The sequence below is a fragment of the Erigeron canadensis genome, chromosome 1 (assembly GCF_010389155.1).
Source record: "Erigeron canadensis isolate Cc75 chromosome 1, C_canadensis_v1, whole genome shotgun sequence".
NCBI lineage: Eukaryota > Viridiplantae > Streptophyta > Magnoliopsida > Asterales > Asteraceae > Erigeron > Erigeron canadensis.
The window spans coordinates 38,603,711-38,627,873 of record NC_057761.1 but is presented as its reverse complement, the minus strand read 5'-3'; the positions used below and the strand labels follow the sequence as shown (position 1 = coordinate 38,627,873).

General features: G+C 30.7%; 5 protein-coding genes, 1 long non-coding RNA gene and 1 other non-coding gene across 7 annotated transcripts; 5 read left to right on the top strand and 2 right to left on the bottom strand.

Moving 5' to 3' along the window:
* The first annotated feature begins 288 nt into the window (after positions 1-288).
* Positions 289-5,914, top strand: LOC122584704 (MACPF domain-containing protein At1g14780). Its single transcript, XM_043756752.1, has 8 exons — positions 289-667; positions 761-1,002; positions 2,570-2,756; positions 2,936-3,013; positions 4,342-4,525; positions 4,691-4,860; positions 4,958-5,022; positions 5,114-5,914. Exons 1-8 carry the CDS (start codon positions 434-436, stop codon positions 5,736-5,738), a joined length of 1,785 nt encoding a protein of 594 aa, XP_043612687.1. The 5' UTR covers positions 289-433; the 3' UTR covers positions 5,739-5,914.
* Positions 5,915-6,412: 498 nt separating this feature from the next.
* Positions 6,413-8,352, bottom strand: LOC122580467 (heat stress transcription factor A-1-like). Its single transcript, XM_043752741.1, has 2 exons — positions 8,000-8,352; positions 6,413-7,450 (listed from the first exon to the last, which is right to left on the bottom strand). Exons 1-2 carry the CDS (start codon positions 8,210-8,212, stop codon positions 6,611-6,613), a joined length of 1,053 nt encoding a protein of 350 aa, XP_043608676.1. The 5' UTR covers positions 8,213-8,352; the 3' UTR covers positions 6,413-6,610.
* Positions 8,353-9,833: 1,481 nt separating this feature from the next.
* On the top strand, positions 9,834-10,462 carry LOC122585719 (chaperone protein dnaJ 20, chloroplastic-like). The gene has a single exon (XM_043757842.1). The coding sequence runs from the start codon at positions 9,890-9,892 to the stop codon at positions 10,358-10,360; it is 471 nt and encodes a 156-aa protein (XP_043613777.1). The 5' UTR covers positions 9,834-9,889; the 3' UTR covers positions 10,361-10,462.
* A 77-nt stretch (positions 10,463-10,539) lies between these two features.
* Positions 10,540-10,662, bottom strand: LOC122586237. Its single transcript, XR_006321940.1, has one exon. It is a non-coding gene; the product is annotated as a U6atac minor spliceosomal RNA (small nuclear RNA).
* A 3,969-nt stretch (positions 10,663-14,631) lies between these two features.
* On the top strand, positions 14,632-15,864 carry LOC122578655. The gene is made up of 3 exons (XR_006320569.1): positions 14,632-14,762; positions 14,861-14,938; positions 15,605-15,864. It is a non-coding gene; the product is annotated as an uncharacterized LOC122578655 (long non-coding RNA).
* An 833-nt stretch (positions 15,865-16,697) lies between these two features.
* On the top strand, positions 16,698-17,201 carry LOC122591975 (chaperone protein dnaJ 20, chloroplastic-like). The gene has a single exon (XM_043764196.1). The coding sequence runs from the start codon at positions 16,698-16,700 to the stop codon at positions 17,199-17,201; it is 504 nt and encodes a 167-aa protein (XP_043620131.1).
* A 4,729-nt stretch (positions 17,202-21,930) lies between these two features.
* On the top strand, positions 21,931-23,176 carry LOC122591965 (patellin-6-like). Its single transcript, XM_043764186.1, has 5 exons — positions 21,931-22,101; positions 22,208-22,543; positions 22,649-22,668; positions 22,880-22,991; positions 23,093-23,176. The coding sequence occupies exons 1-5, from the start codon at positions 21,931-21,933 to the stop codon at positions 23,174-23,176; spliced, it is 723 nt and encodes a 240-aa protein (XP_043620121.1).
* The last annotated feature ends 987 nt before the right edge of the window (positions 23,177-24,163 follow it).

Genomic DNA, 24,163 nt, shown 5'->3' with positions numbered 1-24,163 from the left:
AGGACACGTTGATACCTTTCTAGTATATATAAAAAGGTATATAAGGAAATTGTATAATTGACTTTCATTTTAGGTTTTAATTTAAACATATCGAAATTGATAATGGATATTTGATAAAAACTTACCCAAGGCAAGCAGAATATATGTGTATGCTACTCGTATATATACCAAAAAATACCAATTTAGGTCGGCTCCTCAATGCATATAAATTAGTTACCAGTCAAGAAAGGATTTGTTTTAAGCTACACAAATATTAATATGAAACTTCCAAGACACCCCCAAAATTCTCTATTCTTGTCTTCATCCTTCACACGCACATATTAAAACCCCATAATTCCATATTGCATACAAATTCCATTTCCAAAACCCCTCCCACGACCAACCCCCGGCCTCTTCTCATATATCCTCCATATATAAAAAGTTCATAAACAAAATGAGCGACAAATTAGTCCAAAAAGCCATCGACAGTCTAGGAAAAGGCTTTGATTTAACATCGGATTTTCGGTTAAAGTATTGCAAAGGAAATGAACGTTTAGTCGTGCTTAATGATTATGAAAGCGAGCTTCTCGTGCCAGGTTTTGGATCGTTTAAAGGTGTATCCCCTGATATCAAATGTGATAAAGGTGATCGTGTTAGGTTCCAATCCGATATTCTAGATTTTAATCAAGTAAGTTATAATTTTGGCAAAAAATAGTTTTTTTTGTTGTTTTTTCTTTTCCTTTTTGTGTGCATGTTAATAACAGGTCTGTGATATTCTTAGATGTCTGAATTTTTCAACAACAAGTGTTCAGTGCCCGGGAAAATCCCTAATGGTTTTTTTAATGCCATGTTTGGGTTACAAAGTGGTTCATGGGCTAGTGATGTGGCTAACACGAAATATTTAGGATTGGATGGTTATTTCATTGTGTTGTTTAATGTTCATCTCGATCGATATCCATTAATTCTTTCGGATGAAGTCCGCAACTCCGTACCATCGACTTGGGATCCACCTGCTCTTGCAAGGTACGTACGTACGTACGTCGTCCCAAAATTCATTTATTTATTTTATTAATGTTTTTTTAAAATAAAAAAAAACAAGTAGAAATTAGTTTGCATATGAAAATATATAAAGTCAAATGAGTGTAACATGGAATGATCCAGTTGGTGTGTATGTAATATCTATTGATTGATATATTATGTGGTACAAACATGGCTGATTTTGGCCCACGACAGGTGACGAAAACGAGTTAGAAATGACCAAGTCAAGTTTTATATATATCCACATTAACTATTAGACGAAGAAAATAATTTGTAGTTTAGTTAATTAATGAAAATATATATATATTTGGTTGTGAATTTTAGTTACGACTCGTATTATTTAAACGGAAATAATACGGAATATTTTTTATTCAAGGATAATATACGGTAGACCTTTTCAAAATAATGAAAAATGTCAAAACTTTAATTACTAAACGTCGTATTAGCAATTTTCTTGGGTTTTGACTGGTCATGTGATTCCTCTAAAAATGTCAACAATCTAAACCCCTGATTTCTCGTCATCACATTGAATTTATATTTTGAATAAGAAAATCATAAGGAAAGCAATTTGATGGCTTTTATTAGCTTTTCTATAGTATTAGTCACTTTTGAGACCTTGTAGTCACGAGTTCATTATCTGATTTTTACACATATGAGTTGTGCATTTAATTACTTAAATTTACTTTTATTTCACCCTTTCAAAAGGGGGGGGGGGGGGGGGGGGGGGGGGTGAGAAATCTTTAATGGTAAAATACCATGTAAGTTGGTTATGATTATAGGACCTCCATGCAACTGAAACAAGTGCGTTTCTACCTTCTTATAGATACTTTGTTAAACTTACTTTCTATAAACATATTTATCAAATTATCCAATCTTTAAAAGTCAATTAAGAAATGATATAAGTATTATATTGTTATTTTATTTATCGTAATTAAACAAAACAATCATTACTGAAAATAAGGTGGCATGTGGTAGTTGGTTAGGTGTAGACATCAAAGGCCACAGGGAAAACAATAGATATTTGTAAATTGTAATACATATGAATCGAAGTTGATCAAATCATGATGACATATTAGTGAGTTTCTTTAATATATGGTAATGTTTGACATAGTTGATTATTTTATTTTGAAGGTCTCTTGAGTAACATTTTGAATTGATCAGTTATGGTACACAATTGACTTGAAATTACAAGTACAATGAATAAATACTAGGATGTGAAAGAAATCAAGAATTTACTTATTTTGTCCACCAATTTAGACTTATACGTAATGATCATTAGCCGGAAACTATTGTTTTAATCTAGTGATTCCGATTTCCGAATTACTGTTAATATATCTTTGTATAGTATTCGATCAAATGATCATATAGCTGTTAATTATAGATATTTGTGTTTATAACAAACACGTCACCCTATGATTGTTAATTGTTATGTCATATTCATAATCTTAATTTAGGCTAAATTCAACTAAGATGTTTTTGCCATTGATATTCCATCTTTTATTACTATTACTGTTATGTAAGTTTTACTTAAGATTTTAAAATTTATGGGCAGGTTTATAGAAAAATATGGCACTCACATAATAGTAGGAATAAGCATAGGGGGACAAGATGTAATATTGATGAAGCAAAGTAAATCATCTCATTTGGAGCCTTCACAACTCAAAAACCACTTGGAAGACCTTGGAGATCAATTGTTCAATGGATCATGTACTTTTTCACCTCATAAACTCAAAACCAAGGTACACTATAAGAATGTGCAAACATAATGAATCGCTAACATATTAACATCTCTGTCTTTATACAAGCTAGCTAGACATTTTGTTCATAGAATGTAGAATGTAAGTGTTAGCTTGTGAGATTTTTTTTCTTTCTTTTTTTTTCTAACTTTTTGCGCTAAATTTTTATTATGAAATTACAGACCCCTTCAGCGTTCAGTACGATGTTTGATCTAGAACCAATGACCTTCAATGGCTTCTCTTCTACCACTCCGAAGGATGTAGGTTTGATCAACATATATATTAAGCAAATTTTACATTCCCTTACTTTTATTATAGCTAAATTATATGTAAGGATGCAAAATTTTAAATATGTACATAGATGCATGAGATTATGAATTTTGTCGGGTCTATATATGTAGTCCTAGCATCCTAGGCTTGTTTTTCCTGCTAATCTTGGATTTTGTGAGATATAAACCATCTCCAAGTTTCCCACTCATAAGAAGTTAAAAAGAGCGGTTTCACAAATGTTCACACGGTCTAATGATATACTTCAAACCAAACTAGCTCGACTGCTCGAGGACTGGTCCATAATTAAACTAGTTGACCTTGACCAATGTATGACAAAGAGCTTTTTTTAAAAGTTTTTAGGAGCTTTTAATAATGAAGTGGAATCAATACACAATATCAAAAAGAAGTTGATCTTCAACATTAAGAGTTAACTATTTTAGAATGTAACAAACTTTGTATAAATATCTATAGTAGGAAATAATTAAAATTTTGTGTGTTGTATGTAAACAACTTTAAAAATTGTTTATTGTATGTAAGAAAACATATATGACAACCATATAGAGGTGTCACTTGTCTGATTTTAATTGGTTGAATACATTTTCTTACATACAATAAACATTATTTTTGAGTTGTTTACATACAATACACACAACTTTAGTTATTTCCTACTATACATATTCGTTCAAAGTTTGTTACATTACAAGATATTTATGGTTAAAAAAAAGTACCGTCACACGGGGAAAGTAATGACAAAAATAAAATAAAAAAATGATAAAAGTTTAGAAAGATTTAACCAATTTGAGTTGAGTGTACAATTCTACATTTCTACCCCACACCTTATACTTTTGTATTCATTTTACTTTTTTAACTTATGGCATGCTATGTCTTTATGAAGACAAAAACAACGTGTTGAATTGTTCAAGTCACAATAAAGAGCAGTTTCACATTTGTATTTTTTTATTTTATGCAAAAATTTTCTTCAAGAGGTGTAAACATATTTTATGACTTGTTTGCATATATACCGCGTGTTTTGTATGCTTTTAGTTTATAGTTTGATTAATTAATTTGTTATTATTCGATTACTACATTAATATATTATCATACCAACTAATATTATATTGTTAAGTCAATGTAGAAAAAAGAAATATCCCAATAAGCTGTATCCATAATGAAGTTTTTGTTTATACTAAATTAGCATATTAGCTTAATGATTGATTGATTGATTGTATATGGTTGGTAACTTGGTTTGTTGTATATAATTAACAATGAAACGCTATTATATCGTTATTTTAACAATTATGTATGTGTACGTATGCAGGGTTTAAGTGTAATGTGTTCGAAAAGAGGAGGTGATCTCACTTCGACTACACATTGTGAATGGTTATTAACGGTACCATCGATGCCCGATGCCATAAGCTTCGACTTCATCCCAATTACATCCCTCCTTCCTGGTGTTCCGGGAAAGGGCTTCTTATCGCACGCCATCAACTTATACCTTCGATGTATGTATTGTTGTCATTCCTTTTAGATTTTCACAATAATTTTGCATTTTCCGTTTTCATGCTATATAAGTTTCTAAGGACATCTTATTATAAAGTTTTTACTGGATTTCAGAATTTGCTATGAAGCAGTAAAATAATTGTGTTATTGGTTTTTGTGATATGCAGATAAGCCACCTATTGGAGAATTACAATATTTCTTGGACTTTCAAGCCCATAAAATGTGGGCACCAGTTCACAATGACCTTTCATTAGGCCCAATAACAAATAGGGCCATGAAAAACCCAGCCTTGATTTTCAACTTGTTGGGACCTAAGCTCTATGTAAACACAACTCAGGTAATATAGCATTGCAAATAAGTTTAAGCTTTAAATTGTATATAGATTAGATTTTGTAGTGGTTAATTTAATTAATATATTAATTTTTCATTCACAGGTATCAGTATCAAAGAAACCTGTAACAGGAATGAGACTATACCTTGAGGGCATGAAATGCAATAGGTAAAATGAATGATCTTGTAAACAAGTACATATCTTTTTGGTTTTTGTACTAGTTGTAACTAGATTTTTTATTTTATTTTTTAACTATCAGGCTAGCAATACACCTCCAACATGTATCGGAAACACCTGTTTTATATCGAGATAGAATAAGTGAAGCTCTAAATTGGCGTGGATCAGAAGAAAACACTAATCCACGCTTTTATGAACCAATTCAATGGAAAAAGTTCTCCCATGTATCAACAACCCCAGTCAAGTATAATCCCGAATGGGTTGTACCAGGACAAGATGCCACATACATTGTTACGGGAGCTCAACTTCATGTTAAAAAGCACGATTCCAAGAGTATATTGCATCTTAGGTTATTGTATTCTAGAGTCTCGAACTCATGCGTTGTTCAATCATCATGGACTATAGGCCCAGTCAACCAATCCCACAAATCGAGCTTTATCTCAGCAATAAGTACAAGTTTGTCTGGAAACCAAGAAAAAGATCAATTAAAGTCATCGGATGTGGTGGTAGATTCGGGTATATATCCAAAGGGGCCACCGGTTGAGGTACCAACGCCAAAGCTTTTGAAGATTGTTGATATGACACAGATATGTAAAGGACCAAGGGACAATCCTGGACATTGGTTAGTCACTGGTGCAAAACTTGATATGGATAAGGGAAAAATACGCCTTCTTGTCAAGTTTTCATTATTGAATATGTTGAATTGAAAAATATAGAGAAGTTTGTACAAAGATGGATATGAAGTGAGTTTGTGAGTTTTGCCATCATTGTTTTATCTAGTTTCATTATGTACCTGCAAGGGTACATAAAAATGTGCAGTTATGTATATATCAGAAGCACCAAGTATAATGAAGAAACCCTATATTCTTTTCTTTTTTAAAAATTTGATTGATTCCGTGTATTTCTTTAGTTTCTTACAACAATCTGATCATAAAGATGGTTTTGCTGGATTCATATATATGCTAAGATGAAACAGCTTAATGGCTTATCGAAACAAGAAAAGCAAATGATGCAAACGCAAAAGGATTGGTACCTTAACAATCATCTCAATTTTCAAGTGCCAGATTTATAAATCATACAGACATGAATAATAATCCCTGATTTACCCAAGCAAACTACTTTAAAAGACTTAAACCATAAACATGGTACTGAAGACTGCAAGAAAACAAAGGCAGCCTTGTATAACTTGAGTTTTACAGGGATTAAAATAACTGATTCTACTCATGGCAAACAAACATAACGTATGTTATGATTATCAGGTCCTTTGAATTTTAAGCATATCACAGGCATTGCACTTTTTGTGCATCTGAACAAGCATATTCCAATGAACATCATGTGACAAGCAACAATTACAAATAGAGATAAAAATATAGGCGACATATTTTCTCGAGGAAAACTCCTACGTCTTAACATATATATCAATATTATACAAAATTTGGGTCTTGAACCCAAAATATTGATTGTAAGAGCTGAGATTTGGCAGTTACAACTTACAAGACCACAATAGCAGAGCTAATATTGGATAATAATAGATATAAGAAAGTAAAAAACAGAATTCCCGTATTGCCGTTACAAGCTTTTACATCTCGCTATATAATAAAGCTTCCCTCCTGGGTGACACAATTACCGACTTCTCAAAGTCTTCGGGCAAAAATTTGAAGCCATCCAGTCCCATATCTGCAGACCCATATTCATCATCAAGTAGATCTATGGTTGTTTCATTTTTCTCTGGTATAGTACTAGAAAGAAGCTGATCTAGCATATCATCACCATCAGGCAGATCAGAAAAAATAATTTGATCCATGTTTTCTCTCGGGTCAATGCTCTCGTCAAAGGTTGACCCGGGGCAGATATCCATAAAATAGTCTTTATCCTCCGAGGTAACACCATATCTAAATGGCTCTTCAGAATACATATCTGGTGATTCAACCGGTAGTGGCTGATATTTCACAATTGCACCCTCTACTGTTTCACTAACTTCTCTGACTGGTTTCAATCTGGTTTTAGATTTTACAGGTGAAGACAGTTGAGCAAAAAACCCGGGGCTCTGCATAGCCATGACAATAAATGACAACATTTGATGCTGGTTTTTTTCCATCCCTTTTAGCTGTTCACGAAGGACCAACATTTTAGTTTGTGAGGCATCTTGATGTTGCCTCTGTTTCACAAGCTCCTGCATTAACATGTTCTTATCGGTTTTAAGACTCTCAACTTCCTTCCATAGGTTGGCTTGTCGGTTCTCTTCAAGTCTGTTAATGTGTACAACTTCAGGCTCTGCTGCTTCCGGCTCTGTAACATTTTGTTGAGCCTTGGCAGGCGTTACCTTCTTTCTGACAATGGACCTCAATAAATGCTCTTGGCCTTTGATAAACCCTTCATTCGCAAACTCCCATCTATCAGTATCCGTTTTCCTAAATCCCTGAAATCAAAATTTCAACCATTATATAAGCAGATACAATAGCCTGATATACTAAAAACCTACTTATCATTCTCCATTATGACATAAACTACCATTTTATGTTTCGTCTAACCACGACATTCTAAAACCTTATCCGCTTCTAACCACCTTATAACCCAAAATCCAGAAAATCCAACAAAAGCCCGTCGACATAGCTAAAAACGACATTATCAGTCAAACTTCATGTTTCTTTTTTAACTTAATAAAGAAAATAACCTTCAATTCATACAGACATTATTTATGCATTCAGCCGGTTGAGAAACGGGCCCTAGACTTTTATTTATATTGTCCAAAATCCAAACTCTATGCAACTAAGGATCACGAGTTTAGCACGTGACATCATATCTTGGTCGACAAGATTCTTCCAATTTTAGGTTATATAATGTTTAATTCAAGTAATACAGTCCAACCAATACAAGATAGCGAAACTATAACATTATTCAAATCTATAATAACAAATTAAAACATATAACGAAAATTCAAAATAATTGACCAAAAAGAAAAACTTACATAGATATTGAGTTGGCGTTGAAAGCTGGAATAATTACTATGTTTAAAATATTTAGGAAGCAAATTGTTAGTAAAATCAACTTCATTCCAAACAATAAAACTATCATTATTTTGACCCCATGATATTAAATCATCTGTTGTTGGATCATTCACCATCTCATAACACTTTAATAAAAACGGAGCGATCGAACCGCCCTTCGATTGCTTCACCATTTTTCTTTTTTGGGATTTTTAATCGATTTTATCGATTTTTTTCTTTTTGGTATTGTATAATCGCAATTTTGTTGGAGATTTTTTTAAAGAAAGACCAAAAAGACTTTAGAGTTTTTTGACCTGAGACGATTGGTGCACGAGTTGGGTTTGGAACAAAAATCGAAAAGCACCGCTATTGAATTAAGAGAGAGAGAAAAAAAAAAGGAAAGAATATATGTGTACATATATTTGGGCTGTATATATGGACTACGTTTTGGCCCATAAAGTGTTATTCATGTTATACAAGTACAAATGTACAATAAACGAGTAAATTGTTAATTTGATAAATGTAGCTCTAAAGATTTCAATTTAAGTGTATTAAATAGTTCTACACTTATCATAAAATTTAAGGAGTAGACTTTTAATATGAAAAGTACAATATTTTTTATTAAGGTCTAGTAGTGTGGATTTACTCATAGATGTTAAGTTTTGGAGTGACAAAATTGTGAGATTTTTATTTTATTTTTTTACGATCAAATTTTGTTCGTGTTGCACGGGGTTTTACACACTTTAAAAATAGAATTTAAAAATAGAAATGATTAAAACTAAAAAGATGGGTTGGTAAAAATACATGAGGTAAAGTGAGATGATTCGAGATTCTAACATATTTCACATATTAAAACGAACAACGACCTCTATTATTGTAGATTTATACAGTCTATAGACTATAGGTATAATAAAACGAACAATGACCTCTATTATTATAGATGCACACGGTTTTACACTTTTACATGTATCTATGGGTATTTAGTTATTCACTGATGTGCTAATATATGTTACTAGGAGAAATATACTTTGTTGTATATTCTTAAAAAGAAATAGAATTTGGCCACAATCGACGACTAACGTTTTTTATGGAATAGTGGTCTAGAAAAGAAGTGATGTGATATCTTTCTTATTAAAGAAGTTACTGTGATAGAAAAATAAATATTATTAATAAAAAAGTGTCATATTTATGGGCGAATCCAAAGGTGTCCAAGGTAGACTCGAACCACATGATCTTTATCTGTCCGCATAGTGTAAATTTCTTATACACATTATTTATTTAAAATGCACTATGTATAAAATAAAATTGAATGGGAATTATATGTTGTGTCATATATGTTGTGTGAACCACATGACTACCGTTGTTAAATAACACTCATTGATTGATAATATACTAAACGACATACATATACCGGCAAACCTATAATCACATTTGAATAGAAAAAGTCATTACCCGTGCCTAGTAATTCACATTTCACAAGGCAAAAAAACGACGTTTATGGAGTAACTGATGAAAGTGTTTAAAATTTTCACCATATATTATAGACAATAGACTACCGTTGTTAAACACAATATATCTGTAATAAATTAACGATATATGTACCCAATTGGAAGACTCTTTCAAAAATCATACTCGATGCAAACAATAATCATTTAAAGGTATGGAAACTTCCACATGGAAATCGGTCGCTAGTTTCCAACTTTATAGTCAAATGCGTGTGAAGGTGTCAATATAATATTACCTTATACCTCGACATTCTTTTCTTTATATGCACTCAACATTTTTCCATTTCTTCATACACACTTTACTATCCTTTTTTTTTCTCTCAAACAAATACACTATTAGATACCCCACACACCAAAACAACAACAATGGCTTTAAAGATGAACTTTGTGTTGCAAAAAAGTGATTTGATGCTAATTAGGAATGAAAGAGTGTTTAATGGTATTAAGAAGACTACAAACATATCTTGTAGAGCTAAAGAGTTGCACAATATTGATAATAAAAAGAACTTTTACCAAGTTCTTTCGCTAGAGTCGCAAAATGTTAGTTTTCATGACCTCAAGAAGGCGTACCGAGCCAAAGCTCTTCAACTCCATCCCGATGTTTACCCATCTTCCAAAAAGGAGGAAAGCACCAAACGATTTGTGGAGTTAAGAGAGGCGTATGAAGTTCTTTCTGACCCAAACACTAGACGAATGTACGACTTGAGCTTAGTTGGAGGCCATACTCATCGTGAACAAAACGTGCATTTCTCAACAACGGTGTGGGAAGCACAACTCGAAGGTTTAAAGAATCGAGCAGCCAAGCGTCCTAAGAGGAGATCCATTCAGTTCATGTAGGATTGTTTGTTTGTATACGAGTATATAATGCTCATAACATTGTTTGATTCGTTATTTCCTTTTAAAAATTCTTTGAATTTATTTTAGCAACTATTTTACAAACTTTCACTAATGTATTTCTGATAAGTGATAATTAACCAATATGATTGTACGATATTACAACCTTATTGAAGATATATATTGGGTTATAGATAGATCCACCAAAGTGGAAAGTCTTAACTGGAACGTATAGGCAAAGCTCGAAAGTTGTTTTCGTTCATGTCATGGGAGATGCCAATTGTATCTCTCCTTGTATATTTTGGTTAATAGTAAACTTTTGTTAAGCATTTAGTTTGAGAAAAACATATCGTTTTTCCTTTTTGTTTTTATAAAAAAACATAGAAATGAGAAAACCCGATCAAATAATAGTTTTCTAATTAAAAATACATAAAATTTTGTTTTTTTTGTTAAATTTTCAATGAGAAATTAGAAACACTATTTTTTTATAATTGTTCTCTATATTTTATTCATTTTTCAAATTTTAAAAAATTGAAATTATATTAACTCACTCCCTACGTCACCACCTCTGCCCTTGTCATTCCTCGCCACCGCCGTCACTCTACGTACCCCCACTTCGTCAAGTATATTAAAACATATTTTCAAATATGAAGAATGAAAATAATATTTCTAGGTCTTAAGCGCGTTTTTTCAAATTTCTTATTTTGTTTTCCAAGAGAAGAAAAACCTTTTCATTTCTAGAAAACTAAAAATGAAGAACTAGATTATATATCTCATAACTAAACATGCCTAATATTTTTTATTTTAGTCACAAATATTTGGGTTTTTTGTAATTCCAAATTTTATTCTTTTAGCATTTTATACTTTAGACACAAAGGTTTAGATTTTAATTCTAAACTTATGTTATAATTTGTTACCAAGCTTTGGCTTTTATAATATGGGTTGTAATCATTTAAAAATTAAAATTTTTGTGAAAACTGGCAAAAACACATTATGATTTGAATCAAACACAATTTGTTTTTGATTTTTTGTTTGTAAAATACATTGTGTTAAGTTCATATCAAAGTATGTTTTAACAATTTTCTGATTTTCACGCACTATCAAAAACACTTTTTGAGTTAATACTTAACACAATGTGTTTTTAGATTATAAAACAAAAACATAATTAAAACACATTGTGTTGTATTCGGATCACAATGTGTTTTGATAAATTTTTTAATTTTCATAAAAAATTTAGTTTTTAAATAAACATTTCACTCTAAAATATACCAACCAACTTTTTTACTATTTATAACTTTGATCATTTACAATTACAACCTTTTACTATTTATAGTTTTACAAACATTGTGTTTATTTCCAACCCTTATTGCTTTTTCGTACTTTATAAATTAACCATCAATTTTTTATTATGTTTTACTTTTGTTTTTTAATTAACTAATTATATGATTTTATATAAATAAATAGATAAAATAAATATATTAAAATATAAAGTTTATAGACAATTTTAATTATTATAATCACCTTTAGCCACTATTGTATATTTTGTTCAAGTCTTCTCTAGAATCTTTGATTGTCATAGCCTCATACGCCTCGTTGTGCGATTGGAAATTTCATTTAAGCTATATAAATGACATGATTAATTTTATCCGATTTAAACTATAAAAATTAGCCTTTTTAACTTTAAAAAAAGTTTAACGATTAATGCAATTAGCTTGCTAGAGTATAAACTTCGTATACATTATTGATGCTTCCCTTCCAATCACTTGTTTAAAAAAAAAAGAATAGATGAAAATAATAACCATCATTTCTTCCCAGTTTTCGGAAAGAAGTATGACAAAATATAACTAGATAATTCTTTTATATTATATCATATACTTTCTTAAGAAAAAAAATCTAAAGAATACAACTTATTTTCAAATTTTATAACTTCATTTATTTTCTCTTCTAAATATCATCCTTGTTAAAAGTTACACAGTATAATTGTCTAAAATATATGTTTCTAATGATTAAATTACATTATAGTCTTTTATCTTTAAAATATTTCAATTAACCTTTTAAATTAATTACTTTTACATCATTTATCTACATCACTCGAGGTCGCCTCTACCATCAATAGTTGCCTCCACCACCACATCGTCGTCGTCATGACCACTGTCACATTGTGCGGATACTGTGTTATTATATATACTTAGGTTAGATAGATAAATATGCTTTATTTTATCTTTTATAACGGATATTATATATGTCTGATTATTTAAGTAACATATATATGCATTAATTAATTATGTAAAACAATTTTAAAAAACCAGCCTCTATATACATGAGACAAAATACTTGAAAAGTCAAAGTAATGACATTCTTCGTACTTTCGTAGCCCTTTAAAGACGTACTCTTTTTCTAGATCTCTATCAATAAGAACGTGCACACGGGCGTAATAACTCCAAAATCAAAAGGACATATAGATGGGGATATATGGGCAAAACATCATACAAACGTCCAAAAAATTAATTATGCATATTAGCAAGGGCGGTACTAGAGGGGTGGTAAAGGGGGCAAATGCCCCTTCTCAAAATTTAAATTTTGTCATGTATTTTAATTTTTTAATGAGTTTTTAAAATTTTTTTATAGGTTTTTAATATTTTGTCCCTTTTTACATTTACTTTTCATGAAATTTTTAATTTTGCCCCCTTTGAAATTTTTTCCTGGTACCGCCTCTGCATATTAGTTTTCTAGCTAACTTCGAACTAATAAAGTAAATAGCCTTGCATGCAACGTTCATGCTCGATCAGGTAATTTGCTATTGATGGTTTTTTTCGGCACCAGTTAGTTTCAATTCGATACAGTAGTGCAGTACGTTATATACTTATTTGGACCGTATATATTAACTAATTAATTAATTCCAATTTCTTTTTCTTTTCTTTTTCCGAATGGCATATATAATTCGACTTAATGAGGGATGTTAATTGCTGATGTGTTTTATTTTTACACTAGCAAAACGTTGAATATATATGTGGACTTTACTTTTCTTTTTGGAATGTCACATTGAATGTTACTTTTTAAACCTTTTCTATCAACTATATATAATTCGGTTTATCATATAATGTTATTTCGGAAGAAAAAAAAAAAAAAAACTATAAATAATCAAACTCAGCTCATATAATTTCTCACAGATAAATCCCATGGCTCAATTGGATGTCATTTGTCTTTGTCTTACTTTGCGGCTCATAATACTGACATCAATGCAAGATAATGCTGCTCGATTATTGCCGCCTGATATCATTAATTTAAAGCCGATAAACATTGATAAGATTATCAGAATCTTTATCTGTTTTTAGTTCTACGTACTGTGCTTTTTAATAGCTTTACTAATTAACCAGAAGACCTTCTCATAATTATTTTAGTTAAAAGTTGAATTATATAATGAATTTTTATATGAAAAATACAATTATACACGTTAAAAAGCAGACTTTAGAGCTGCATATATCATCTTTTAATTTTTATTAGAGGTGTTTATATTTTACCTATGTTATATTGACTCGTGTGATACTCTTTTGTAGTTGGTCTCGTATACTTGAATATATCTCTTATATTGTTGATCGAAGCCAATAAATTAAACCTTTACATAATTTCGCAACTATTTGTGTCATCTGTAACTCACCTACCACACCAGTAACGGAAACGATCAAAGACAGTTTGTCAAGATTTGTCGGTTCAAAAACACAACCACAAATCCATACACTTGATTGAGAAAGATCTGTAGTGATTAAGACTCTGTTTCAAATTCATTATATTGTAGAAATCAATCATTTGCTTTAATTTGTTAAAGATGATAAAAAGATTTTTCTCCTATGCGGTGAATCCTTAACTACGACATGTATGATGTATACATGCAAAAGTTATTGATTGGGCCTTTGTTTTGGTGTTTAATATATGGGAGATAATCACCACCTGGTACAGGTTAAAATCAGGTGGTATACAGATTACTTCTCTTAATATATATATAGTACAAAACTGTTTAATTAATACCAAAATATTTGATAGAGTCTAGGATTCGAACCCATAGCACATATTTACATCAGTGGACTGCTGACCAATACTTCCACCACAACTTTTGTTTTGTAATTGCTGTAACAAATACTCGTATATATACATAACCCGATAGTTGCAAAAAAAAAGGACAATACTGTAACAAATATACATATACATAACCCGATAGTCACATAAAAGGACAAAACTTCACTGTTCATGCCCATTTCCGTTGATAAAGGGTAATATTAAAATTAGTTGTTAAATTTGGCCACTTAGAAATTTCTAAGTGGTTCAAAACTCATATAGTGCTTCTATGCCTATGGGAAATTTATGTGCAGGTTCTGGTTTCTCACATAATGACATGTATGATATACAGGTTAGAATAACAAGTATCTTATGTATTGGTTCTGCCTTGATTTTTAGTTGCATAATCTATGTATTGATTAATGCAAGTATTATATTATTTCTTTTCAGCCCCCTTCAAGAAGATACCGTGAAGATTCTCAATTGATATATGAAAGGGTTCCCAACTAAGAATGAGTACTACATAAGGTAACTATATCTTGCATTCAGATGAATGTACCTCTGTTTGGAATTTCAGAAAAACTGGGTCATATTATCCTTTCTTTTTTGTACCAAAGTCAGATAAGTAAGCTGTTGACTTTTTTCTTTAGTCGCTTCTGCATTCTTTTTAGTTGACAAGTATGCTATATTTAGCGGCCAATGCTTATAAGTGCTGGGTTTTTCTTGATTGGTTGCGTGGTACAGTGGTAGGATGGGATACATGTTCTATTTGAGTTAGTTTTCATAGGATCATCACTGCATCTATTTTTTTTAAATCTCTAAGATCTATTCTTGTTGAAGAAGCTGTTTCTTCTGTTTTTACATTACTGTTTGCGTCTCTTTAGCTCTATGTCAGCCTTAGAAGATTTAACCTGAATATGTTTTTATTAATGTGGGCATTTGTGTAGTAGATGCAGAAAGCACGTTTGCTGCATATAATTGGTGGATGTAAGTGTGGGTATTTTAACATACAAAAACTAGTTGTCTTGGTTAGGAATGTTACTCTATATTTATTTGGGATGTTATTTAATTGGGATAATATTAATATGTACTCTTAAATTTCATTTGTTTGATCTTATCATTGTTTTTTTTTATTTGCTATATTTATTTGGATAACGACCATTGTTTCCTTTGTTTGATTTCAATTTATTTCAGGCTAGAGGATATGACTTGGATGGCTTGTTTATTCCAGGCTAGAGGATATGACTTGGATGGCTTGTTAGATTTCAAGAATTGCAAATTATGAACCTTACACATCTTGTTAATATTTTTATGGGTTACGGATTTTTATGTCTTGAATGGCTTGTTAATTAGTTTTTATGGGTTACTGATTTTCATTTCCTAAATAGTTTGTCTAAAATGGCTTGTTAGTTTTCAATAAGTAAGCAATTTGGGGTCATAAAGTTTTCCAGTTATTACTTTCATTTTGTACAGGTTGTTTATAAGATGTTTTATCAAATTGTCATTATGTAGTATATATATAATTTTGTATTTATATAGACATAATCTTAACATTTAGAAATGTGAATAATTATTTATAAAACCTCACATTTACAAGTGTGAAAAATCATCAAAAAAATCCTCACATTTGAAGGTGTGAAGAATTAATTCAAAATCTTAACACTTTGAGGTGTGAGGAATCACACAAAAATATCACACTTAAAAATGTGAGGAATTACTTCAAAATCCTACATTTTAAGGTGTGAGGAAATCACACAAATTATCACACTTAGAAGTGTGAGGAATTACTTCAAAATCCTACATTTTAAGGTGTGAGGAATGAAACAAAATTATCACACTTAAAAGTGTGAGGAATTACTTTAAAATCTTCACATTTAAAAGTGTGAGGATTATTTCAAGTTAATCACATTTTAAATTGTGAACTCTTTTTTCTAATTTTGTAACACCTATTTTCCTCGCATATCAATCAAATGCGAACTTTATGATTCTTCATATTTAAAAGTGTTTATATATGCTTTAAAAATTGTTAAAATATGAAGACGTTGTTGTAGTGAAAAGACCAAGTTCAAATTTAGGCAATGGTGTAAAAAACAAATTCTAACTCGTTAGTCATATTGTCGCATAGTCACATCTGTCATCCAAAATTTGATTATATATACAGAAGAGTCATGACCTCTTCTATCCCATAATTCATTCTGTTCTTCACACACTTGACCATCATAGATATATATATATAACTCTCTTTTTCTCAATCCAATAAACGCAAACTCAAGTGCAAATTACACGCATGGCCTCTTTAAAGATGAACATTGTGTCACATAAAAAGGGTATGTTTAATTATAAAGATGGAAACATGAATTACCACATCAAGAACAACAAAATTATATCATGCAGGATCAAAGAGTCGCCCATAATACAAAGAAAGAATTTTTATCAACTTCTTTCATTAGAATCCCAAGACATTACTTCCGAAGATCTCAAGAAGGCGTACCGTGCTAAAGCATTGCAACTCCACCCTGATGTTTGTCCACCCTCCATCAGAGAGGAATGCACTAAGCAGTTTGTGGAGATACAGGAAGCCTATCAAGTTCTTTCGGATCCAGATTCACGAAGAGCGTATGACAATGAATTGATCTTGATTCAATCTTTCGGATATGATTCAAGCCACCTTCGACGTCGAGATGAAAACAAGGATAAATTTTCAAGGAATGTGTGGAAAATGCAACTTGTCGGACTCCAAAAACGATCCACATATCGTATTGAGAGAGATCAAAGAAACTTGTTTAGTTAATATTCGAAAAAATTGCCTTATATCATTTAGATTAACTTAATTAAGTATAGTGTATTTTCTCACACAATATATGTGATACGTTGTGTTTAATATTAAAATAGAAAAACTTGTTAGTATTTGTTAGTCAATTAAGGAATGTGTCATTTATACTGTAATTGGCTCAATCCTGTTTTGCTGGCCTGTTTAAATTTTAATTTAAATATCACTTAATTGCATACAAAATACATATTTTTTTAATGACTTAAAATTGACAATACCTTTAAAATTGAAAACTGACAATACCTTTAAAATTGAAAACTTGAGTTCAAATCAAGGTAAGGTTCTATAAGGTCTACTCTTCCATATCTTTAAATAAATATAATGTCACAAATATCTCATCTTCAAATGTATTTCGTAAGATTTGAACTCTCATCCTTTAAAATAAACCTTCAAAAGAAAGATATCTTTACTATTAGACCAAGACCCCAAATGGCTATAGCATATACTAAGTGCATATTAATTGACCCACATGGCACGTTACTTTTAATTTTCAAATTAAAACATGTATAAAACCTAATTAAATAAACGGGTTCCAGCTATACAAGTACATCAAATCCGACAAAAAAAATCACATCGAACGACTAGTTTCTAAATGTATATAAAATGACTATCTTAGTTTATCACAAATACATGCATTTACTTTATAAGCAACGACTTTGTCTTATGCTTGAAGAGTCTTTTCTTTAGTCTCTGTTTTGGGGTCAACATGTCAAACCAAATAAAATAAGGTTTATGTAAAGACTAGAAAATCTTGTATAGACGATTTTCACAAATAAAATAAGGGTTTTTCATGTACATACTGTTAACATACACATGATAAAAGACAACACTAGTTGTTATTTTTACATTCAAAGTATTTAGGCTAGATATGCCAAATTGGTTAATTATTATTAAAATATGGACCAATTCCTATCCTGGCATGGATCATGTTTTACTTTTTTAAATGATTGTATCCATAACATATATAATTGATCTAAAAGTATATGTTGTTTGTATTCGGGAGGTGTAACTCTCAAGCTATATTTGTTTGTTCATTTAAAATTTCATCCAAGGACCGAGAACTCTAATATCAGATATGTAAAAACTTTTAAATTTTTTAAAAATGTATCGGGATTGGTTACCTTAGAACTATACATCAATAGAGAACTTTACACGATGTCAATTCAAAGAGTCAAACTCATAACTGTGTAATATGCATGTATGAGGGGGTATGAGGTGATTTGACTCAACTTGAGAGTTGTGATCCAATTCAATCAAGTATGGTATATATATACCTATTATGAATAAATATTATATGAATGTTCATATATGGTAACAATATATTTGTATTATGTTAGATAGATTTATTTCTTGGAAAAGCCTTCATCTTATATATATATAAACAAATGTATTGACGAGATTAATGATATTGAACTCTATTCACTCTATATTCTTATCTCCTTTATTGTTCTTTGTTTTACAGTTTCACAATACCTCTAACCCTAAATAAATTTTTTTTTCCATAAAAACAAAGATAATTTTTTGCTTTCTTCTTTTGCTTTCTTCTTTTGCTTCGTAAACACGGACTTTGTTTTCTTCAATATGGGTGTTTTGGTTAGCAAATACAAAAGGCAGAGAGTATGAATTTTTTTTGAACGAAATTTAAGAAGTGATCATAAATTATTGTTTATCGTTACACATATTTATCGTTTTTTTTTTCCGGCATGAATTGCTTAATTTTTTTTATATTTTTCTTTTAAAATTGAAGGCATAAAAATCTATTTATTGATTACATCACCGTCGTATAACAAAACTAAAGGAAGAAAATTTTTGTAGATCTAAATAAAATATATAATATATTTGATAAGTTTATTGATTTTCTTTTCTTGATAGAAGACTAAATTAAATTTTTTTAGAAACTTCAAACTTGTTTTATATACTTTTATTTAATTTTGATGACTAATTTTCATATTATGAACGAATACGTGGAAGACATATTCGAGTTTATTTGGTAATTTTATTTTTCTTCAAATACATGGAGTTGTCTGACACCTCATATGAGGCTTAGATTGAAGATCGCCAATCACGGTATTACAAGAACAAGCAGATTTTTGGATTTGTACAACTTGTTGATGACAGAGGTAAAATTCTCAACTATAAGTTTAGTTGTTTGTTGATCTCACTAATAGGAGCAAGGCTTTATGAAGAGGCATCTTTTGACAAGTGACAATCCACTCATCAAAAGGCTTCCTCTCATTTTATTTTGGAACAAGGCTTCACAAAGAAAGCCCTTCTTGTAGGCCAAACTTGTATTTTTTTATATGTTGTTTAATAAAATTTTGTTTTTTACAATTCTTTACCCTTGAGTTTTTATGTTTGCAAAAAAGAATCATCAAAATTTTAGATTGGAGATGTTATATAATTTAGTGCAAAACTTTAGAGCATATATCCGAAATGCCAAAATAAATTAACAAGAAAAGTTGTAAAGCTACTTAAGACTACTTTGGGAGAAGAAAAATATATTCATAAGTGGCTACAATGTTGTAAAAAGACCATATCAAGTTACATAGAAAACATATTGGATAGCCATTGATGAAAGGTAAGGTGAATAATTGTGTGTAAATTGTATAAAAATTTGTAAGAAAGATAGATAGATAGATAAATAGTTGTGAAAAAATGGTTGAGAAATATTAAATGTGTGTATATATATATATATATATATATATAGGAAATACGAGGGGTTAAAGTGAAAGAAAAAAAAAATTAAAAAACTTAGACAGTCATTTGGAATCTGCACTGTCGCACAACGTCTCTTTTTTTTAAAGCGTCTTGGAATCCGTGTCTGGAGGTTTTTTTTTTAATCAATAAAGCCCCTTGGGCAATGTGCATGGCTTCTTGAGGCTTTATAGGGCTTCTTGTAGGAAAAAAGGTAAAAAAAAACGTCTTACTCCGAAAAGCCTAATTATATATCAACATCAACTTTCTCATAAAAACGAAATAATTATAATTTTTTAGATTTAATATCAACTATTTAAAACCTTTATAGTTTGTCGTTGAAAATAAAATTAAAATTGTGGAAAATTTTTATGATCTATTCGTAGATTTCATACGAAAATTAGTCGAACAAATATTTGATTAATAAACTCGTCTGCACATGCATGATCGTATATGTCCTTTTGTATGCTCATGATAGTATGATACAATGTAGTCTAGGGATATCTAGCTAGTATATGCATTGATTTGTATAACAAGGTTATATATATTAGGTGTTAGATATTAGACAATTCGGGTTCATGTCACGATTGCGTGTATTGTTTTGTGAATTGAATCCAAGAGAACAAAATTGTTTCGAAGCTAGATCCAATTAAAAGTTAATGTGACCGATATTTTTTGTCTAATCAAATATGGTGTTCATGATTAAATTTACATCTATTTAATTCTTTAAAGTATAAGATATCTGAATAATATAATAAAGAGCCATATATTAATTCTTGAAAACTACACTGTTTCTGCTTGTTTCTTGTTTCTGTGATTATCTATTGAATTAAATTAACTTGTTTAGATGAATTATGCTATGTATATATATTGTGTACTAAAAATAAAAAGCCCATGTTAATGTTTACATTATGTGAAACGTTATATTAATGTTAATACTTTGTGATTGATCGATAAGTTATATTATAGCGGTAGATTAACTATTAAAGATTTAAAGCGGTATCACAAATTGTCTTATTTAATTTAAATTATTAATATTAATATATGAAGCTTGTTTTGCTTATTGTATCTAAGATTTATCCATACAAAGAAGATAAATGGTCGGTAATAATTTTGTTACGGGAGTTATTGTTTCTATGAATAATAGTATGTCATACCTTCCATCTATACATATAAGTTAATTTATTTAAATGTCATAATTAAATACATTGGTAAATATTAATTATTGATATAATAGAACTTTTATAAATAACGGACAGACCAAGAACATATTTTGCCGTTGTCTCCATCAAAGTAAAACTTATCCATTTTCATAGATGTCGATATACAAAGATTTAATAAATTTAATATGTTATATATGGACATTGTGATATTACAAAGATTTTCTCATAAAAAATAGTTGTATTAAACAGAGACAAAAAGACATGTCGATTAGAGATTACCTCATGTGTCAATGTGTCACCCACAAAAACATCCATCTTGTTTTACAATAGTAAATTGGTACGTAGAAAAAATATCAATCCTGTTTTTAATAAAAATTGGTAGATAAAGATATTGTAACTATTTAAAACTAGAATTACTTCTCGATTATTATTACTATAAAACTTTCTACCAAGTGAAGCTACTCGTATAACATAACATTCCATATATATTCCATGTATACGTATGAAAATGAAACCTTATTTGATTCAAATTCAAATTGCTTCTTTGTTTGCCTATAAAGGTAAACCATACTGGTAAACTAACCCTACAATAATATAATAAAAGTTCGATCAATTTGGTTTTTGAAGTTTGGGCTGTGCTTTCCAGGTACAAATTCTGTCTTTAATCTTAAACGGTTACTCTTAGACTTAATAAAACTGACAATGATTTGTATGTACGTAGGAACGTCAAATTCATATATAAATATATATATATATATATACGTAAATAGTTTTTATTGTTTTTTGTATTAATTTATATGTACGTACCCTCTCTGTATAAGTTTAGGTTATCAATGGAAGACGCGAAAGACTTGGTGATGAATATCTCGGAAAAGAAAGCCGTCGAAGAACTCAAAGACATGCTCGGTTGCAGGTTCAAGAACGACGAAGAAGAACCGGTGTCTTTGTGGGGGAATCCCGCTAATTGCCAACCCATCACAAGCAGCAGATGTAATCCTCTTCAAGTTCCTCGAAGCAACAGAGTTTAGGGTCCAAGATTCTTACGACATGCTCATCGATTGTCTTTCTTGGCGCAAAGACTTCTTTGGAGATGTTGACATCCTTGAATAGCAATTTCCCGAGTTCAAACAACTTGAAAATGTCACGACTTACATTCACGGGTTTGACAGACAAGGCCACCCGGTTTACTACAACGATTATACCCCCTTGAATACTTACCAACACTTGAGCCGTAAACTACTTGAAACTGATAAAAAGATTGACAAGTTTAATAAATGGAGATTGCAAGTACTTGAGAGGGGAATCAGGATGCACCCTGGACGGATTAACTCTGTTGTAGCCGCTTACGATTATTCAACTATCCCGACAGAGGAGCTTATGGATGCTGATTATGATCTCTACAAAATTTTAATAAATAATTATTACCCAGGAATGGTTTCTTATACGGTACTGTACCATACATGCCTACAATATTTTTTACTACTACTAATTACTAGGTATATCTTCGACACTTAGCCTCTAACTATGTATACATTACCTTTCAATATGTAGATAGCCATTAATGAACCTTGGTATATTCTCGTGCTTTTCTTTATTCGGAGAATATTGTTCACGTGTTTTTTTTATTCGGAGGAGATAGTTTGTTGAAATTGGGCAAGCGAGGACAAGTTTTTGAAACACTCTGCAAGTAAGTATATACACATTCTTAATTATTTTCCTTTATTGAAATCTCCTACACATTCCTAAACATTAATTGATTGCTTGGGGGTCATGATTATTCAGGTACATAAAGCCTGAGTATATACCCATACAATACGGTGGTCTGATGGATGGAGGAGAACAAGTCTCCGAGATCACAGCCAAAGGTGGAGAAAAATCCAACAAGGGAGTTGAGGTAAATATTTTTTAAGCTCTACAACGTTATTGGTTTTGGTTTCCTTGATTAATATCATTCTATTAATCACTACTTGCCATTCTTTTTGTTTTGCTATACAGGCACAGCAGACGACTGCAAGTGGGATGTGGAATATTTTGCAACGTTTGTCATGGAAGACCTCATTGAAATCAAAAGTTGCCTAAGTTTATCATCATATCATATATATCTACATTGCATTACATTTATGGGATTTGATCCATATTTAAATTCTAGAGTCTTTAAATTCTTGTATGCTAATCATTATTTATGATCTCATCTATGGTATGTTTGGTTTTGTATTTACTTTGATGTTTGAACAAAAAATCACCGTAGAGGTTTATTTGTAAATAAATATATTTTCTGAATACACCATTTTGTTATTATCTTAAAACATGAACATACACCGATGTACTTTTATCTCTGGTTATCAATTCCTACAAGCAAAAATCATGAATCCACCTAAGAGGTTCAAATTTAGGCAATGGTGTAAAAAACAAATTCTAACTCGTTAGTCATATTGTCGCATAGTCACATCTGTCATCCAAAATTTGATTATATATACAGAAGAGTCATGACCTCTTCTATCCCATAATTCATTCTGTTCTTCACACACTTGACCATCATAGATATATATATATATAACTCTCTTTTTCTCAAGCCAATAAACGCAAACTCAAGTGCAAATTACACGCATGGCCTCTTTAAAGATGAACATTGTGTCACATAAAAAGGGTATGTTTAATTATAAAGATGGAAACATGAATTACCACATCAAGAACAACAAAATTATATCATGCAGGATCAAAGAGTCGCCCATAATACAAAGAAAGAATTTTTATCAACTTCTTTCATTAGAATCCCAAGACATTACTTCCGAAGATCTCAAGAAGGCGTACCGTGCTAAAGCATTGCAACTCCACCCTGATGTTTGTCCACCCTCCATCAGAGAGGAATGCACTAAGCAGTTTGTGGAGATACAGGAAGCCTATCAAGTTCTTTCGGATCCAAATTCACGAAGAGCGTATGACAATGAATTGATCTTGATTCAATCTTTCGGATATGATTCAAGCCACCTTCGACGTCGAGATGAAAACAAGGATAAATTTTCAAGGAATGTGTGGAAAATGCAACTTGTTGGACTCCAAAAACGA

What these genes read in the sequence shown, in the direction of transcription:
- LOC122580467 (XM_043752741.1), bottom strand. Translation starts at nt 8,212, where the DNA reads ATGGTGAAGCAATCGAAGGGCGGTTCGATCGCTCCGTTTTTATTAAAG. An exon ending in AACGCCAACTCAATATCTAT is followed by an intron (nt 7,451 to 7,999) that starts GTAAGTTTTTCT and finishes TTTTGATTTCAG; the next exon opens with GGATTTAGGAAAACGGATAC.
- LOC122585719 (XM_043757842.1), top strand. Translation starts at nt 9,890, where the DNA reads ATGGCTTTAAAGATGAACTTTGTGTTGCAAAAAAGTGATTTGATGCTA.
- LOC122591965 (XM_043764186.1), top strand. Translation starts at nt 21,931, where the DNA reads ATGGAAGACGCGAAAGACTTGGTGATGAATATCTCGGAAAAGAAAGCC. An exon ending in GCAGATGTAATCCTCTTCAA is followed by an intron (nt 22,102 to 22,207) that starts GTTCCTCGAAGC and finishes ATCCTTGAATAG; the next exon opens with CAATTTCCCGAGTTCAAACA. An exon ending in ATAGCCATTAATGAACCTTG is followed by an intron (nt 22,669 to 22,879) that starts GTATATTCTCGT and finishes ATGATTATTCAG; the next exon opens with GTACATAAAGCCTGAGTATA.
- LOC122584704 (XM_043756752.1), top strand. Translation starts at nt 434, where the DNA reads ATGAGCGACAAATTAGTCCAAAAAGCCATCGACAGTCTAGGAAAAGGC. An exon ending in GATCCACCTGCTCTTGCAAG is followed by an intron (nt 1,003 to 2,569) that starts GTACGTACGTAC and finishes ATTTATGGGCAG; the next exon opens with GTTTATAGAAAAATATGGCA. An exon ending in CTCATAAACTCAAAACCAAG is followed by an intron (nt 2,757 to 2,935) that starts GTACACTATAAG and finishes ATGAAATTACAG; the next exon opens with ACCCCTTCAGCGTTCAGTAC.
- LOC122591975 (XM_043764196.1), top strand. Translation starts at nt 16,698, where the DNA reads ATGGCCTCTTTAAAGATGAACATTGTGTCACATAAAAAGGGTATGTTT.